General features: G+C 48.8%; 1 protein-coding gene across 1 annotated transcript in view; it reads right to left on the minus strand.

Moving 5' to 3' along the window:
- The window catches only part of fars2 (phenylalanyl-tRNA synthetase 2, mitochondrial), a 92976-nt gene that overhangs the window by 31021 nt on the left and 41955 nt on the right, over nt 1-20000 (minus strand). The window contains exon 9 of the mRNA XM_076760949.1: nt 640-800. Coding sequence (XP_076617064.1) covers nt 640-800 — 161 coding nt within the window. The remainder of the gene's footprint in view (nt 1-639; nt 801-20000) is intronic.

Here is a 20000-nt window from a genome sequence, read left to right on the forward strand (position 1 = left end):
TTCAGTCAGTTAGCTGTGGCTCCACATTTAGCTCTGTTGATTTGTTTGTACACTGAAAGTCTGCTGAATTAGCTCAGTTCATGTTTACGAGCTGACCTCACTTCTACCTGGTGTTGACATGTGACCTGCACACACACGCACGCACGCACGCACGCACGCACGCGCACGCACGCACGCACACACACGCACACACACACACACACACACACACACACGCACACACGCACACACACACACACACACAGAGCCAGTGTGTGGGAGGCTGATGGAGGGAGACGGACGTGTTTGAAGGCAGAGGTCAGTGAGTGTAAATGATCGGCTGAACACTCAGTCAAGCAGGGAGACAAATGGATGAGTGGACACACGGAATAATAAAGAGGAAGAGGACGAGGGGAGAGGAGAGATCGCAGCTCTTCACCACCAAAAGATTATTAATGCTAATGCAGGCGAAACACTGATACAGACTTCAAGCCAAAGTCCACGTGGTGGTCGCGATCAGAAACGTCCTGTTTGTCCGTAAGCTGGCGTCACCCAAACAAAGAGCACTGATCCCTCTCCTCTCTGAACGCCGGCTGTTAAACAAACTACAGAAATCAGTGGAGGTCTGAATATCAGCCTCAGTGTCTCTGTTGTTCGTACCTGGAAGCAGACGGGCTGCTGGACGTCCTGAACTCTGAATTGCTTGAGGAAGCGTTCGTCCTCGCTCCAGAACAGCCGGATGTCGGGGATGCTGTACAGGACCATGGCCAGTCTCTCCAGGCCCAGACCGAACGCCCAGCCCGCCTTGTTTCCTGCCCCCGCTGCACCAAACACAACAAAGACACAGGGAAGCATTAGCATACATGCTAACATGTCATGTCAGCACATTTCCTGTTTGGTTCAGTGTCTGTGTGTGTGTGTGTGTGTGTGTGTGTGTGTGTGCTGCTGTTACTTCAGTGGACTTCTTTATATTATTCAACACTTCAACTTAATGCTGTCAATAAATCTATAAAACGCCCTCAGAGGCTGCAACACACACACACACACACACACACACACACACACACACACACAGACTGACGGCGTGTGCAGTTTAAATGCGGCACACAGAGAACATGCAGACAGTCACAGTCAGGTGAAACAAACCAAACTCCATAGACATTCTGTCAGATTTAAGAGCGGCAGGCTGCAGCCGTCACGATGCTTCAGAGGCTCCGTCTTCACTTTGAGCCATCAATCATCCTGCTGGAGAAAGTTTTTCAAACAGCAGACATCTCATTTCAGAACAAAACTCCTCAGCTGCTCTGAGGCAGGTCAAAGCAGAGGGCAAACGCTCGGCGGAATAAGGGATTATGGGTAATTCTGAGGATTTCAGACGGTCTCGGGCTGGGACCCAGATGAGAAGGAAGCGGCTTCTCTCTCTGGGATGAAGACTAATTGAGACAAACCCGCTTCCCTCCTGACGCGTCGACCCTCCAGAAACCGAGTCCCTGACCTCTGTCTGGGTCGTGATCCGCACTTCAAGAAACACAGAGCGGGAAACGCTCAGCCAGAGGGCGAAACATCTGGGACTTAATTCTGAGTTTAACTTCATCAGTTCAGGAAGTGGATATTCTTCAAAATGAAAGTCCTCGAGTGCTCAGTGTGGTCCCGCATTCTCACGAGCAGCTGAAGCGTTTCTGCGTCACAGAGCTCAAACGGCGTTCAGTCCATCAGGAAGTGGAGCGTCCAGAGGTCCAACAGCTGCTTCAAACACAGACAGCTGCAGTTCAGCTCCACGGGGACGTCCTGCTGCGTCACAGCGTCCACGGCCACGCTAACATGCTAACAATGACTACGCTAACACGCTGATGTTTCCATGTATGTTTACCCAGTCCAGTCCAGCATGTTAGCATGTTAGCTAACATCCTGAGAGGAGCATGAACGTCTGGACCACAGAGACGGACAGACGGACAGAAGGACAGACTGAAGGGCTGAATATGGCACGCCATCGACTTCACCGCTCAAATAACACCAGAGTCCTCCTTCTGGTGGACACGTGTGGCGCTCAGGCCCTTCAGGGACACAAACACTGACTTAAATCCCAGTTTTACATTCCATGTCTCACATGTGAAGGCTTCAAATCCCTCTAAGCCTCCTCCTCCTCCTCCTCCTCCTCCTCATGACTAACAGGTGAAATCAATACAGAATCACAGCATTTAGTGGCGTCAGCAGATAGCCAATCAGAATTCAACAGTTCACATCTTCAAGTGAAAAAAAGAGCGATGCATCAAAATCCCAAAATTTGCATAAAACTAAATTTGTCGTTTGGATTCTGGTCAGATTCTGCAGCGACATCATGACAATCAATCATTTCTGTAGTTTTGTGACGAGTCTGATGAGACAGAGCAGAAAAGACACTGATTACATTCAGACATCATCACTTTTAGACAAACGTGCAGAAATAATCATTTCTGTGCGTGGCGGCGGTGGCGGCGGCGGTGGCGAAGCTGCAGGCTGTTTGGCTTTCAGACTCATATTCTGAGGTCAGCGGCGAGGTGAGCGGTGGGCGCAGAGGCTCGGGAAGTAATCTGGACATTTTTCAAAATATTTGTGCGTGGGGGCATTCAAATGGCTCTCCGCTAATGGAGACACACACACACACACACACACACACACACACACACACACACACACACACACACACACACACACACACACGGCAGACGGCAGGCGAGCTAACGGGAGGAAGAATTACCTGCTTTGATTGGAAATGCTTCTGCTTATCATGATGATGTGTAACCTGCCTGCTCCCCTCATAGGTGAGGCCCCACACACACACACACACGCACGCACGCACGCACGCACGCACGCACGCGCACACACACACGCACGCACGCACGCACGCACGCACGCACGCACACACACACACACACACTTCCTCCTTTACTTCCTGGTCTTGTCGTCCCCGGCCCAATCAGCAGCCAGGGAATGTGGTTTCTATGCTAATGAGCGTGGGGTCGAGGGGTGGCAGGAGACGAGGGAACACGCTGGAATAAATCTCCACTTCATGATAACGAACAATCAATCAGATCTGCGCCCCCTCGCCTCCTCTTCTCCACCCATTCTCCCGCTCTCTGCTCCTCCTTCACCTCCCGGCTCCTCTCCTCTCTCGTATCCTCCACAGTGTAAAGTGTGAAGCCAAGGAGGCGCTCAGGGTGTTCCCCTCTGCCTCCACGTGCTCCTCCATCTTTTCTTTTCCTCCTGTCTCTGAATGTAACTCCAGCTAATCATCTTCATGTACTAAAATTAGCATCTCTCCCTCATTCACCTCCTCACCTCCTCCCTCTCCATCAGCCCTCTCTTTTTTCTCCCCTTGGTTTGAGTTCAGCCCTGATAAGACTTCATTTTGTCTTGTTTCTCTTCCTCTCCTCTCGTCTCTCCATTCGCTCTAATTATATTTGCCATGAATATATTTATGACTGCATTATTAGAGAGCGTGCAGGGCGCTGGTTGTGGTTTTAAGCTGCAGGATCGTGATTAAGTGTAATGATTACATCGACAGCCGTGACAGAAAACACCAGTGATAATTAGAAAGGGCCACTGCAGGTTTGTGCAAGTGGAATCTGAGACTTTTTATTTCTAGTTCAACACGATTTAAAACCACTGCCGGCCAGTAAAACCAATGCAAACAAAACATATAGAAAAGTGTCAGAGCAGACGGTGAAGACGTGACAGTTTGTTGATCTAGTGCCACGTTTAAAGCAATCATCCCCGTGTACACTTACACACTCCTGAACTGCATCTTCTGTCACAGAAACTGAGCATAAGGAACAAACAGAGAGACCGATGGGCAGCCGAGAGTCTGCAGCTCTGACCCGTCAAACGTCAGCATGCGACTCGCTCCAGTCGCTCAAGCATTGAAACAGTGGAAAAGCTCATTACTGGCTAAATGTTGGTGTTAGAAATGTGAAAGGAAAGAAAACTTTTCCTTCCTTTCCGTGAGAAATCAAGTCATTAAGAGCAGCGCTGACACATATTGATTCTGGTTTAATACTATTCAAAATGTGTGAAACTGGACTTGCTGGGAGAGCTGCATGCTGCGCATTGATTGGCTCAGCGCCTCCTCACCTGATGGCGGGCCGTCGTCTGCACACATACTCACTCACACTCTGGAACGTTACGTTTCCACCACAACGCAACGAAATGTGCTTTTGAACTTGTCTGTCAACTGGAGGTGAGGCGCAGGACAGGTCTATATCCTGGAGGTTTGGGGGGTGCAACTGGTCTCTACACCTAGGCTTTGAGGGCTTAGGACTGGTCTATAAACTGGGGGTTGTGGGAGCAGCTCATAAGCGAGTTGGCTTGCAGAACAGGTGTGGAGGTCTGAGGGCGTAAACCTCAACACCACTACTGGAATTCGGGTTTGCAGGACATGTTTATATTCTGAAGGTTAGAACAGTTTGGTCGGGTTTATAAACTGGTGGTTTACGTTTTTAAGTGTGTTACGGGGGGTTAGAGGTTGCAGGACACGTTTACACAACTTATCATCTGAGAGCTCTAAAACCTGGACTGGTCTATAAACTGGAGGTTTGAGGACCAGTCAATGAAGTTACAACCCATCTGCTCCACTTGTGGTTTAGGGTTATAGGTGTATAACTTTCAGGTGCACACTGCCTCTAGAAACTTTGGGCTGTAAGATGTATGAGTGTAGGACTGGTCTACTAACTGGTGCTTTGAAGGTGTTTGGAGGCATTTGGGGGTATAGAACTGGTCTATTAACTGACGTTTGAGGAGTGGGACTGGTCTAGAAACTGGAGACTTTGGGCTGTAGGACCTGTCTGTTCTGAACTCTCTGCGAGCGTGTACTCTTCAGGCTGAGCATCAGAGCAGGGAGTCTTCGCCCTTTGCTGCATCAGATCTGAAGATCTTGAGTCTGTCAGCCCATCTGGATCACGTCAACCACAGGGATGAAGAGTGAGAGCGAGCGAGCTGCTGAACATCATCCAGAGCTGCCGGCAGATTAACTGACATCGAGGCTAATGAAGAGCTTTCAACGCAAGAAAAATCACACATCTGACGCATGAGACGCTGACGTACAGGCAGCCGAGAAGAAAGGCGGGAAAGACTGATGCTCAAGAGCCAGTCTGAGTGTGTGTGTGTGTGTGTGTGCATGTGTGTGTGTGTCTGTGTGGGCAGAATATCATTGAACCGAGCTGCAGTGTGGCACAGACGTCAGCCAAAACAGATTGTATGACACACAGCGAGGATAGATGGCCTGAGAGAAAACACTGCTCTGTGTGTGTGTGTGTGTGTGTGTGTGTGTGTGTGTGTGTGTGGGCGTGCGTGTGTGTGTGTGTGTGGGTGTGTGTGATGAGACAACCCCCTGCCCTCCCTCTCTTTACTCACACACAGCTCTGCAATGCCAGGCCTCCTCCTTCAGCCAATCAGGGGAGCTTTCTCAAAAAGGTGGTTGTAGTGGTGATTGTGTGTATGTATGTGTGTGTGTGTGTGTGTGTGTGTGTGTGTGTGTGTGTGTGTAGCCATATTGCCCTATCCTGATGATGTCATTCCTTAACGATCACGTGACATGTGGCACCTGTCTGCAGAACCGTACAGAACAAATAGATGGACATTAAAACACCAGAGAACACTGGAACCAAACCAGTGCTGAAACACCAGAGAACACTGGAACCAAACCAGTGCTGAAACACCAGAGAACACTGGAACCAAACCAGTGCTGAAACACCAGAGAACACTGGATTCTGGATAATTTCCTCCCTCCTCCACTTTTTCTTTTCTCCAACACCTCCCATTCATCTCCTTTCTCCTCCTCCCATCCCTCATTCCTCGGCTCTCTCTAATCCCTTCACTTTCGATCTCTCCTCCTCCTCCTCCTGCTCTCTCCATCACTCTTTCCTCCTCCCACTCGTTCTTCCTCACCTCTGCTCGGTCCTGTTTCATCACCTAATCCACAGCTCCTGCACATTTCCACCATCACTCCTTTTGTCTCTTTTAATTCCACCTGCACTCGTTCACTCTGCCTCTGTGCCTCACGCTGCAGTCCATCACTCCTCTCGTACTTCCTCCTTCATCCCTCCATCCACTCATCCTCTCCGCCCGCTAACACATCGCTCTGGCCTGTCTCCACTTGTGTTGTTTTTTTAATCAAACGGCTTCCTGTTCAGATGCTCTTTGTGGTTCAAAGCGTCTCCGTTCTGTAATCACGTCACTGTTAGCGTTTCCTGTCAGCGGCTGGCGTCAGATCGTCTTTTAATGCTCGATGAATTCACAGGAAATGATGCAGCAGCTGATCCAGAGTTACTGCCTCTAATCTGATCCGACTGGTTTCAGCCTCACTCTTTGCTTGTGTCATAGCTAGATTAAGCTAGTGCTAACGCTAACGCTAATGCTACATGCTTAAAGCTCCTGGAAAGAGATTTTACTGTGAATCGCAGAAAACAGCGTGCTCAGTGCTCAGTGACTTGCAGGTGGTTCTTCTGGTCAGCAGGTCGGTTTAAGTGTTTTTAAGGAGGTAATGAAACAGGACGGAGCAGCCGGCTGCGCACCTCCAACTCCAAACTCCAAACGAAGGCTGCAATCATCACCGACTTCTTTATTAAACAGCTTGAGTTTGTTTGGCTGCACTGTGAACACACAGCAGCTGCTCTTCTCTTACATTTCTAACAAACTAACTGCTCCCAGAGCTGGAATCAAACCACAGCACCAAACCCACCAGCACCCAAACCCTAAGACTCCTACTTTGAAATGACACCTTATGAAATGTTTGTGCAAGGACTGAAGCAGTTAGCTCTCTCCTCCCTCAATGAGGGTTAGGGTTAGCATCACAGGTTCACGGCAGCGTGCAGGCATCTGACAGCATGTCTGTGTTTAACTTCCAACTGGACAGAAACGTTAGAAAACACTGGATTTTAAAGTTTCATCTGTTGGGATTTTAAAGTCTGGAACTGCAAACTGAGCAATCTAAAAGCATTCTGATCAGATTTTGTCATGTTCGATAATCAATAATTCCAGATGTTTCCATGCGGCCTGTGCTGAAGAACTGGTGTCGTGCCTGAAGGGAGAGCTGCTTCCTCCGTCAGTCCCAGTTTCAGACAGCTGCTGTATTGGACCAGTTAGAGGAACAAGTTAATACGAAGCCCTCGGAGGCTCATCTCTTCACCTCACGCAGCCACACACTCATCTGTCACCATTAGCAGTCCTAAAAGCACTATTGGCAGCCTCCACCAGTCTCCCAACACCATGATTTATAGATGGAAACGCTCGCTGGCAGCTCTCAAGGAGGGAAATATGACTGCAGTGCAACATGGGAGTCAAACAGGCAGAAAAAGAGGGGAAATGGACCTGAGCTTGTTCAGCATCTCAACACAGAGTGAGAATCTGTAGCTGGAGATGAAGTCAGGAAGACGAGGTCAGAAACAAGAAGAGTTACACCCACAGAAAGATCGAACAAAGGAGGTTTGCTGTTAACGCACATCTGGAGCGTTTCGAAAAACGCAAATACACTGCAGGAACTCACAAATCTCCAAACATCCACTTTTACGAGCTAAGAAACACGGACCTGTTCTCAGCTGTGACGATGCATGTTTCAGATCATCCGAAGGGGCTTTGAATCGAACCGTGAAGAAGCTGAAAAACTTCCACTTTCCTGCTCACTCTTACACACTTCCTGTTCTTGACTTCCAGTTTCCTGCTCACTCTTACACACTTCCTGTTCTTGACTTCCAGTTTCCTGCTCACTCTTACACACTTCCTGTTCTTGACTTCCAGCTTCCTGCTCACTCTTACACACTTCCTGTTCTTGACTTCCAGTTTCCTGCTCACTCTTACACACTTCCTGTTCTTGACTTCCAGTTTCCTGCTCACTCTTACACACTTCCTGTTCTTGACTTCCAGCTTCCTGCTCACTCTTACACACTTCCTGTTCTTGACTTCCAGTTTCCTGCTCACTCTTACACACTTCCTGTTCTTGAATTCCAGTTTCCGGCTCACTCTTACACACTTCCTGTTCTTGACTTCCAGCTTCCTGCTCACTCTTACACACTTCCTGTTCTTGACTTCCAGTTTCCTGCTCACTCTTACACACTTCCTGTTCTTGACTTCCAGCCAGCCTCTTCGGTTTCATCCTGCTCTTAATCTTGTATTACTGAAAGCTCTTTTTCGGGACAGAAACATCTGGGCTCCATCAAAGACGCGTCACCGTGTGGACGGAGGACGGGACGACGTTTGAAGCTCCTCCCGTCTTCACTGTTTCTGCCAAGAACTTTTCTCAGTCACAAAGTGCTGATTACGCCGACGACGATGAGAAATTGAATTCTGTCTGTCTGTTTGCTTCGTTGTCACTCTGAGTACAAGCGCACACTTCATGTCTAAAATCTTAAAACACGAACCCTCCCCGCGGTGCGGGCGCCGCTCTGAATTGGCCTCCAGCAATGAATATAGATTATAAAAACAATATGAGCTGAAACAGTCTGCGGCAGGCGCCTGTTATTGAGCCTCGCTCCTGAATTAGTAATGAGGACGACATAAATTATGCAGAGTGATTAGTAACCAGGCAACACACTGGTTTACCTCGCCGTTTATAGATCCGTGCAGTGGGAGGGGGTCAGAGCGCCACGAGAGGGAAAACTGCCTTCAATTACAACAGACTTCAAGAATCAGGTTGTGTTAAAAGGACTTCAGTGTGCTTCCTGTTTCAGCTTTTGCTCCATTCGTTTCGGGTTTCTGAGTGTTTGACGATGTTGGACGAGGCGTCGTCGGCGCGTTTCATCGTCTGCTTCTGCTAACCTCAACGACGCTTCAGTGCAAACAGCGATGGCCCGGTGAAGGGAAACAATCAATCAATCAATCAATCAAAAACTTCCACATGATGTGGATGACTTGAACTCTCTGTGTTAATGTTTGGAGCCTGAAACCAATCATGCTGGGAGCAAACGGGCGCACACGCACGCTAACATGCGTGAACGTGTTAGCAATTTAAAGTTCACCATGTTCACCAGCTCAGTTTAGAGTGTTAGCATGCTAACCGTTGCTATTCATAACTAAACAGGAAGCAGAGTAGAGGCTGATTGGAGCCGTGAGCTTTCAGGTATCATTTGGTCATTTGGTCAGAATGATGCTGGAGCAAAGACCAGAGAGAGCTGTCACAGGTCATCCTCTGAGGACCATGAAGACCATGAGATAATGACAAAAAATGCTCACCTCGTGCAAACATCAACCAAATGGTGCCAAATCATCATGAAGACGTGGAGATATTTGAGTGAATGAGTGAAAACTTTGCTCTCCTTGTTGCACAAGAGAAAAACTTTTCTGGTATTCTTAGTTTGAAGCTTGAGCTCAGATCTTTGTTTACACCTCTAAGAATACAGTCAGCTGAGCTTTAACACGTGCACGAACACGTCGACCACCCGCATGTCCAAATATTGACCAAGTAACCCTGCAGCCATCTTTAACACAGTGACATCACCGAGGTCGACGCCGGCGGGCGTTGACGTCGACTAACGTGAAGACGGCTGGGTTGAGTCAGCAGCTACAGCTCGTCTCCGGTTTTAGAGCAGATCATCGGCTCTGAGAGGGAAAGCAGAAATAGATCAAAACGCCGGCTCAGCTGTCGTCACGGCCTTTTATTCTGAAATTACACTCGCTGTGATTTCACTGAAATCATGTTCGTCCTGCCTGAGTGGGCACGCACACACACACACACACACACACATGACTCACGACTCCACGAATACTGTAGTTCTTTGTGTTTTGGTACATAAATCCCACTCTAAACACACACACAAATACTCAGGTACATGACGTAGCTTCCCGCTCCTCTCCAAAAAAACACCTCCTACGCCCGTTTGTTTTTCTGCTCATGCGAATGTGCGTACACACACACGCACACACACACGCGCACACACACACACACACACACACACACACACTCACAGGTGTGTGAGCGTCTGTCCACACACCAATCAGCTATGCCGCAGAGATCAGGCTGTAATTATGGACGGATTACCGGGAAATGGCTGGGCTTTGGCGAGGTTAGGTGGTGGAGCTGTTCACACAGCTTAGCGGCCTGATCCTGTGTTTAGTGGAGGTTAAGACACTTTGTCATCCACACAGTGATAATCAACAGTCCCTGTACACCAGCTGAGATTATAAAAGACTAATGAGAGAGGCAGGGAGGGTTAGACAAAGGACGAGGGAGTGAAGACAGAGGACTTACATGGATTTATGTGGTGGAAGATGACTGAAGGACGTTCTAGTGACGCCGACACGTTCTGAACCAGAAACTCATCATTTAATCTCTGATTGCTCGAGTGTCTCGTTTGTCTCTGAGACACACACGACACAGTTCAAGGACAACTTTTTCCCTCCTCCAATGCCAACATTTGTCAAGTTCTGACTCATACCAGGACGACCGTGTTAACAGCGGTTGATCTACGGTGAAGGTACGCTACCAAAAACACTGCACTCTGCACCTCGTTATGTTATCTAGGGATGCTGGGCTGGTACGCTAGCAAAAGCAGCTATTAGCAGGCAGCATTAGCATGACGCAGAGGTACATATGTGTCCAAAACTGGGCTCGTACCAGCCGACTGACCACAAGGAGGCGTCTGCGTCTGCCTCACTTTATCCATTACTGACGGTTATCTCATCTCAGATGGCAGCTTGCAACCAAGACGTCGGTTGAACCAACAAGAACAACTAGCAACAACATCAGAGACGTTTTAGAGACTGTGCTCTCCTGAAATCTGAAATCCTTCCCAGCATGCATCGTGCTCAGTGCTGAAGTACAAACCGGAGCCGGGGCTTCACTTCCACTTTCACCTCCAACGGTCGGCAACGGCCTCCTTCAATCGTGGAGGCGACACTGCAATGCTAACATCTACATATGCTAATGTTAGCTTTAGCATATACACCTTGTCTGACAGTGTAGTGCTGAGCTTGAGATGTCCTAAAATGGCCACCACACAGCTGATTTAAGTGAGAACACAACCTTTCTTCTCGCGCCACCTTCAGGACAAACTTCACACTTTTGCCCCCCGAAGGCTTCGCAGTTCAAGGGTTTCTTCAGCTGTGTGTTTACTGTTTGTTTGTTGTGTTTTACTGAACAGTTTTAGTCCATAAAATCCAACTAATAGACAAAGAAACTCAGAATAAAGAGCGACAGGGAAGCTGAAAGTTGATGTGCTGTGCAGCTCGACGGCTCGCTATCTTCTTATGAGGTCATCTGATTTGCAAACCCCCAAACAGCTTCTTCTTCTTCTTCTTCTTCTCCTTCTTCTGCAGCTCTTTGGTTTTTTCATGTTTAACTTCTTTGACTGCTCGTTGTGCACGGCTGACGTTACCAGAAGACTCCTGGTTTCCTGTAACCTGCGACTTGTTTTCTGCTCCCGTCGTGACTGAGCTCCTCCCATCACCTCCTTCATCACAGCTCCTCTTGTAGCTCGCCCTCCTGCTCTAAGTACAAAAACTCCTCGCCGGCTCTTTCCTCCTCGTGTTTTAATTAGCGGGGCCGTGTTAACCCTTTGCGGCGCCCTTCCTGTTGAGTGTTTTTCATTAAGACGCTGCTCCATACGGGGGGATAAACTGTGTCCTCTCTGGACTACAAACCGGGTAATGAGACGTGACAACATCAGCAGCAGAAGGAGGGAAATCCCCTCAACTGCCAGCGTGTGTGTGTGTGTGTTTGTGTGTGTGTGTGTGTGTGTGTGTGTGTGTGTTTGTCTACATTTGCTGCATGTCAGTGTGTGTGTGTGTGTCTGCCTCTCCATCTGTCTACCTCCATCACAGTTGGGAAATGTTGGGGTGAAACCATTTTTCCTCGTCAAACTGCAGACAAACACTCGGCGGTGATCCTCCCCTCTGCTCTTCAAATGAACACAGTCGGCTTTTGAGCATTTTCAAGCATATTTGTATCTTTACCAGCTCATTCTTCCCTTTGTTTGCACCTTTGGTAGGTTGTAATTTAATTTCAGACTGAAATGCAGCGTTCCCCCAAGGACTGGGGACCATCTGTTGGTTGAACTGGGAGTTTTCTAGGGGATTTAGAGCTGCTCTAATCCATATTTTTATATTAACAATGGATCAAGTGACTCCACGCACTGTTTGAGAAAGACAAACTCACGGTCTGCAGAGCTTTTAGCTTCTTTCAGCTCCCAGTTTTGGTTTTACGGCACATTTCCTGTCTGGTTCTGTTTGCAGCAGCTCTGATGAAGCCTGAGCTGGTGGACATGGTGGAGCGTTTAGCAGCTGAAAAGCAGATTTTCAGGAGCTGGAGGAGACCAAAACCAGAGCTAAAAGAGAGAGAACACTGAACCGGCAGTCGTCAGCCGACGAAAACCCGACTTTTTCTGAAGCTGCTGGATGTGAAACAAAAGTTTGCTGATATATTTATATCACGTTTGATTGCAGAATCAAATCAAAGCGGCTGAAGCTGCCGACGGTGAAATCAGTTTCCAGACCGTCACGTTAGCTCCCGCCCACCGTTAGCGTTAGCGTAACCCTGTGATTGGATGCCACCTTAAAAAGATGCACCAACGCTTTGACTTGAAGAAAGAAGCAGATATTTCCCAACTTCATCTCCCGTACTGACGACTCAAACAGCTTCAGGTCCACGTTCAGACTGCCAGTCATGTGACGTTAACTGCTCACACATCACGCTGACAGGTGAACACGCACGTGAGGAGTAACAGCGTCCTGTCTGACCCCTCCTCGTGTTCTGCGTCCTCTCACTCGGACCCCGTTGACCTCTCCTTGTTTTACCTGCTGTTACCTGTCTCCTGCTCCCTATTTGTTTAATTATTCTGACACTGTTCCACCTCTCCTTGTCATCTGCTCCCATTACCATCAAACTCCTTGAACCCTCCTTGTTTAGCCTCCGCGCTACACTGACACCTCGCTGACCTTTCCTCATTTCCTCCGCGCACAATGACAGGTCAGAAAAAAGAAGCGAGACGAGATCTTTAATGGCGTCAGACGTGATTAATCGCTGGCAGAGAGGTGAAGTGATTCCAAACAGTGATTCAGCCTGAGCGCTCCGTAATGAGAAAAGAGCCTGGCTGCCTATTACCTTAATAAAGACGTCTACATGTTAATTAGACTGACACGCCTGAGTGCGAGGTGTGTGCGTCTCCGAGGACTCGCCGCTGCTGATGGTGGAGGAAAAAGAGACGGCAGACTTCTGACTTTCCCTCCTCACACACACTCTGCAGAGCCGGAGAAGCGCGGAGTAATAATTTATGACGCAGATCGTCGGCTAACGGAGCTCATCGTCTCTAACGAGTTCAGAGCGCAGCAGAGAGCGGCGCCGTCCCACCTGAGGATCAGCAGGACAGGAAGTCAGATCCTAAATGAGGCGCCGTGGACTCGTTCGACAGCGGCTCTGTTACACCTGCTTCCACACACACACATTTCTGCTGCTCAGGTCGAATAAAGCAGCTTCATAAAGAGACAAGAGCAAAGTTTGATATTTTTGAACGGTCCTGGAAAATTACAAATCAATCGTGAGACAGATTATTTAACAGCACACACACTGCTGGGGGTGAAGTTGATGCATGGACGCTGACGTCAGCTCCACGCTGCAGCCTGAGGCCAAAAAAAGTCCAAACGATGTATAAAATGTGATTAAAACCAGAATCAATCATCAATAACCAAACGGTGTTCACTGACAGCAGCTTCCTGAAGTGTCTCTGAGGTCATGCGTTCATCTCCTTCATCCAGTCATGTGTTCACAAAGTGGTGAACTCACTCCATCCTCGCTGTGAACCACTGAGTCTTTCCAGGATGCCCCTTTCACACCCAATCAGCCTGTTCACCTGTGGAATGTTCCAAACAGGTGACCGTCACAGGTGGACCTTCAGGACGTCTCATCACACAACGCTCAGACAACTCCTGAAGAATCTACATCTACTGACAAGGCAAATTCATGTAAGCGAGGGCATGAAATATCTGCGTTGGCAAACATCTTCGTGCCGTTTGCTCGGCGCTGACAGCGTCATCAATAAAACGTTATGTCCGATCAGCACATTAACGCACCATCGGAGTCTGATTCACAGATTATTCACAGTGATTTATCTCTGCAGGCTGTCAGTGCTCCACCGTTCTCCCTGCAGGGAATGACCAACCAATCGCCTTCTGTGTCCCACATGGACATTATTAATAATTAATCACGTCTGCTGTTTGTGTGTCACTCATGTCCAGTGTCCTTTCACTGATGTCCTCATCGTCCTCACATCATCACCCTCTGCTTTTGTTTTGCTTCACTGAGGCGACATCTTACTGCTGCAGAGTCCACACGCAGAGACTCTGAGGACTCTGACTCCCCGTTACATCCTCCAGGTTTTAAGTCTGTCCCACTGTCAAACCGTGAAGTCCAGCAGGGCTGTCGCAGACTTTTTGAGCCCTTTAGGCACATTTTCCACAAGTCCAAGTGCCTGAGGGAATTACCCACAGTTCATAGGGTTGCGATCTTAAACACGGGGTCACCAGAGAAGGCCTGGAGGTGTTCAGGTCAGCACACCTGGAAAGAAGTTTCAACATATGTGTGCGATGCTGCTGTGACAGAAACCAGTAAGCTGATCGTTTGAGGGTTCCCTCCGCTCCACTCTGGAAGACAAACCAGGCGGCCGGTCCCGTTAGCGCCTTGACCGTCAACAGAGTGATAATAATGAGAACGTGATGTGTCACAAAGCGCTGCATCCTGTTCATGCCATTTCGGATGGCAGGTGACGTCAGCTAAGTCTGCGAGGGTTCAGGTCTGAGGCTTCAGGGGGACACTGGGACCCAGAGTTCTTCAACACCGTGTGAACACTTGGTGTTTGTCTCTTCCCTGTTTCAACACGACAGTGTGCACAGAGCCAGCTGACACCGCCCGAGAGCCAGGCTGGATCAACGTCAGCGTTGGACCTCGCCGCCGCTTCTGTGTCTGAAAGCACAAAGCAAATCCCTGCACCTGTGAGAGAAACCGGGTCTATGGGAAGTTTCCAGTGAAAGGTTTTAACAGTTGTTTTTGTTGTTTTGAAAGCTCCCTCGCTCCACAGCAGGACATGTTTTATAGAATGGAATAAATCTCTGCCACCCTGACTGCCTCTGCTCCACCCGGCTGCCTCCAACAAAGCACTCCTGTTGTATTTGGGTATTTCCCCGGGGTCTCACTGGAATCAACACTCGTATCTGTCTTCAGACGCTCCGCTGCAGCGCTGAACTTCTTCCACGCTTTGTTTCACTTTGCTCTCGCTCTGCGCTGACGCTGGAGGACCGAGTGGCCTCAGGCAGGCGAGCAGCAAAGCCAGGAAAGCCTGTTTCTGCAGAGTGTCTGCGTTCAAAAACCAACAAGACGAAAGGTGTGCAGCCACGCTGAGAGCTGCAGACTAACCTCCAGTCTGAGCACTTACTACACCTGACGATCATTCCTTCTGCGTTCACTGTGAAGCAGCCGCAGGAAGTGTTGAACGACTTAATAAAATCAGACACATTTCCATCGAGGTTTTACTTCTTCATGCCAATTTGAGCACAACAGTTTATTGTTGACACTGAAAATAGTGAATCTAACCAATAAAATAATGAGTGGGAATGTCGACTGCTGATGCGTCTCCTGCTGAGCAGCTGCAGCAGACGTTAGTTAATCATGGCGGCGAGAAGATGAGGCAGCTGCTCCACAGACTTCCTCAAGTCCAATTACCATGATGACTTACTCTGCGCTGCTTACAGCCGCCTGCTGGCTGCTCAGAGCCCCATTCAAGGTGCCGATGTCCTGCGTGGCTTTATCTGCTCTCTGCGTTTCTTTTCATCTCTGCTTTACTCGATTCAAACGTTTCCTCGCTGCTCCTCCTCATCATCATCCTCCACCGACCCCTGATGGGTTGCTGCGTCTCTTTTTTCTGAAGCGCTCTCGCCTCCTTTCTCCAACTTCATTTCTGCCCTGAGCTCCTTCAGAGGCAGGCCGCGCATTTAACAATCTCTAATTACCTTAAGCTTGTTATTTAGCTTGTTAACAGGCATTAATTAAGACCAAGTAAAAAACCGCCAGAGTTTGAGAATTACGGATCCTCACTGCACATCATTTATTCATTTCTCCTTCGCCATCATTACCGCGGCGCTGCAGCTGCTGAGAAATGACCAGGAAAAGCACCGCTGCTGTCGGCCTGGCCTTCGTCTCACATCTGAGGTTTTAACGCTCATCTGAATGTTGAGTTTCATGGCCTGCAGGCAGGCGGACGCTCTTAACGTCCTGTTGTCTAATTTCAGAGGAGCATGGTGTCAAAGTGAGGAAACGTTGTGCTCGTTCGCAAAGAGCCTCCAGCAGTGAGATCCTTAAAACGTCCAACTGTGAAGCATGTGTGGAAGATTCTCAAGTGATTCTCATCTAATACAACTTTAATGCAGCTCTGGTCCACTCATTAGCACTGTATTTAAGGTGCTTACAAAGGCATTAGGATTGTTAGACTTAAGGGTTCAGTTCCAAGAGGTGGAAAGTGGTCGAGTCCATCTATTCCACTTCAGAGCGACTCCTGCTTTCCTCCAGTATTTCAACGTCCGTCGTCTCCTCCTCCACAACTCAGAGGAAAATATTATCAGAGTGATGTCTGGAGATCCACATTTCACTGTCAACACCAGATGAATCTTAAAAACCGTTAGAGCACTGATATCTGGAGGGATTCGCCTGTTCTGGTTTCTTTGTTTCTGTCTTTTCATGTTTTCTTCATTTTCTTTGTTGTTATTTGCTTGTTTGCTACTTTGTTGTTTTGTTTAACTGATGCATTGTTTTCTGAAATCCTCCAAATATTATTTTTAGAGATTTATTGACAGGCCAGTACCATCAGCGGATCTCTAGATCGATGCAAACATGAGGACACCAGCGTTTTATTGACCGATGAATGAGGCCATGAGGCACAGAGTGACGTCACAGATCTCCTCTCAGGTTATAGGACACAATTACTGGAGCTGAAAAAGGGGATTTGGCTCTTGATGCTGACATATTGATAAACTTGATCTTTGGAACCTCTATCTTTCCAAAAGCTTTGTAACTTGAGCTCTAAGGTCTGATGCTGAAACGACAGACGTCCATGTTGCACTTTTTTTCGAACTCTTACCTACATCGGGTTACCTCAAACTGTATCCATCATCCAAAACATTCATCCAGATTCGACCACTCACTCGGGTCGGTCGCGGTGGCAGCAGGCTGAGCAAACAGGTTCCAGCTAGTCTTGACATAGAGAATCTCTCCAGCGTGTTCTGGGTCGACCTCGGGGTCTGAGCAGATCCCCAAACCACCTCAACAGCTCAACTCCAAGCTCCCTCTGGACGTCTGAGCTCCTCACCTTACCTCTAAAGCTGAGTCCAGAAACCGCTGGTTGGATCCCACATCTTATTCTTTCTGCCGCTAACAAAGGTTCGTGGCCGCAGGTGAGGGTCGGAGCGTAGGTCGACTGGTAAACTGAAAGCTTTGCCTTCTGGTTCAGCTTCTTCTTCACCACAACAGTCCAGTACACCTACATTACTGCTAACACCACACCAATCCACCTGCTGATGGCACCTTCACCCTGTGACAGACCTGGACTGGTCGGAAAACACTAAATGAGAAAAAGAGGCCGAGATCTTCTTCTGAAAAAGACCTTTTCAGGCTCACAGCTGTGTTAAAGGTTACAGACACGGAGTCAGTGCGGCGACATGAAGTCATACACGAGAGCAGGCGAATCATTAAGCTCCTCTCAGGTTAGTCCGTCGTGTAGGTGGAGCTCTCCTTTCCTGTCACACAGGGGAGGAGGTTCAGCCGTGACCTTCTGTTCCTCCTCTCAGCCTGACAGCCAACATGTTCCTCCTTCAAGGCCTGAAAGCTGCAAGAAGACGTTCTACTAGTTTTTTCTTCTTCTCTCCTTTTTACAAAGAGAAACACAATGTGCTGGAAAGGTGAACCAGTGATCGGCCGGCGGATGATTTGCTGTTCTTGTTCATTAACGCACATTCACCTGCTGCAGCTCCTCAAACCTCCTGCTGACACTGAGGAAATCTCCTCCAGCTGTTAAGCTTCAGTGTTCAAATTCACCTAAACAACAGCCCGAGTCGCACAGATGTAAGAGCGCTCCGCCACAGCCTTTTCGGCAGTTTACCTCCGTGAAACTGGCAGCCTCAGACAGATTCACCTCCCGGAGCCCTGAAGGAGATCGACTCAGACATTTAAGACTTCAGCGTCTCGTTCAGAGGTGAGTTATCAGCAGCTGATGGGCTCAGTGAGAGTTCCTCGATTCTGCTTTCAGGGCTCATCCAGCTGGTTTGAATGAAAAGTTGTTGCCACTTATTAGTACTTCTGAAGAAGGATTTCTTCAGTTTTCAGAGAGAAAAGACTCCACTATGGAAGAAAACTGCGCTCTGATTGGCTGATGAAAGGAAAATCTGACACAGATTTATTGATTATCTAGCGACAAGTGTGAAAACTGTTGTGTGAAACGTCTGTTCTGCCTTCAGCTCAATGAACATCAGACACACGGGTCAGATGTTGACGAGGAGGAGTTTCACAGATCTGACACATAAAGTTTCCTCGTCGGCCTCCATTTTGTTTCATCTAATAAAACAGAAAAGCTTCCATAAAAACAGATTTGAGCTCATAAAAAATGACTCCATCTGGGTGGGTAATGGTTTTACTGGTGCAGCTGGTTTTAACAGCCGTCCTCACAGCGAGAGGCAAACAGGTAGAGCTCGTTATCCTGCTCGCTCACAAATGTGCCACCATGGAGCTGTAAACAGTTTAAAGAGAGAAACCTCGACTCCAGCGAGGCCTTCTCAGGAAGTGACCCTGATGATGTCACAGTGAGCAGCAAGCAGGGAGGCTCAGGGTGCCTCGTCCTCTCTGTGTTTTAGTGCGTCTTCCTCGTCTCGTGCCGCGCAGCTCGTCTTTCGTTCGGGCCTCTCTGCTCCGGGCCGTGTTTCCACGTCCGGAGCTCGTCAGGCTCGGCTGTGTTCACTCGCTCATTCTCTTTGAAAGCGGAGCTGAGAGAGAGCGAGGGCGCCCGTTCACTGACTCTCAGGCGCTCTGTGTTCTCGGTGTTTAACCTTCGCAGTGATTCTGAGCTCAGTACAAACCGACGGACGCAGTAATGACTGTGGGTCTTCTGGTGTCTGCGGGTCTGGATGCCTCGTTATGCTCTTCCCTCTGACTGAAGTGTATCTGCTGTGAGACAACATGGCAGCTCCTCTCAGACTAAACACTGGCATCAAAGCCCCGCGAGTCACTTGGCCTTCAAATTAACCTTTAGCCAGCGGCGAGCACGATGACGGCGAGCGGCGCTAATGTTCTGCGAAGCTGCAGGAGCGGACCGCCTCCGACGTTACAGCCGAGCCGCAGTCGAAGCAGGAGTTTAACAACCGCTGCAGCGCACGGCCGACAGTCGAGGACGAGAAGACGGCAGCCATTCAAAGTGAAGCTGCAGACGCTGAAAGGTCCGGAAGCCAATCAGGACGTCTGAAGACGGCGTCCTGTGCTGCCGACGTGAAACATTCGAAAGAACAAATCACAACTGGCTGTAACTGAACCAAACGTGGTTTCAGACTCAAAGCGCACTCTGCTTTAATGTGAACAGAATCTAACATCTAATCTCAGTTTACTCTGGACGCGCTGATCCCAGATCAGCCTTCTACTTCTTCCTACATTTCCCAGAATTCTCCTTTGCATCCTGCAGTTTGCTGCACCTGCTGAGCAGAAGTTTCGGGTTTCCTGCACGCCGTCGAGGACTTCATGACGCTAACTGGCCGGCTTGTTTCGTGTCACTTCGTTTCTCGGCGGATCGTCTTGTAGATGAAAGTGGCAGCAGACGACACGTGAAGACGCTTCGGCCTCAACGTCCTTTGATGTGCCTGCGTTTGCTCTTCAAAGCTCCAAATCAGCTGTTGGATCCAAGATCATCGTTTCTGACCGACGGCTGAAGACTTCACCACGTTTTCTCTCACAACTGCCACCTTTGATCGAGGACGACGCTGAAAACACGCGATGTGAGGTCAGAGAGCGGCGTTTCAGCCGGCGCGGCCTTCTG

This window comes from Chaetodon auriga, chromosome 21 (genome assembly GCF_051107435.1).
Source record: "Chaetodon auriga isolate fChaAug3 chromosome 21, fChaAug3.hap1, whole genome shotgun sequence".
NCBI lineage: Eukaryota > Metazoa > Chordata > Actinopteri > Chaetodontiformes > Chaetodontidae > Chaetodon > Chaetodon auriga.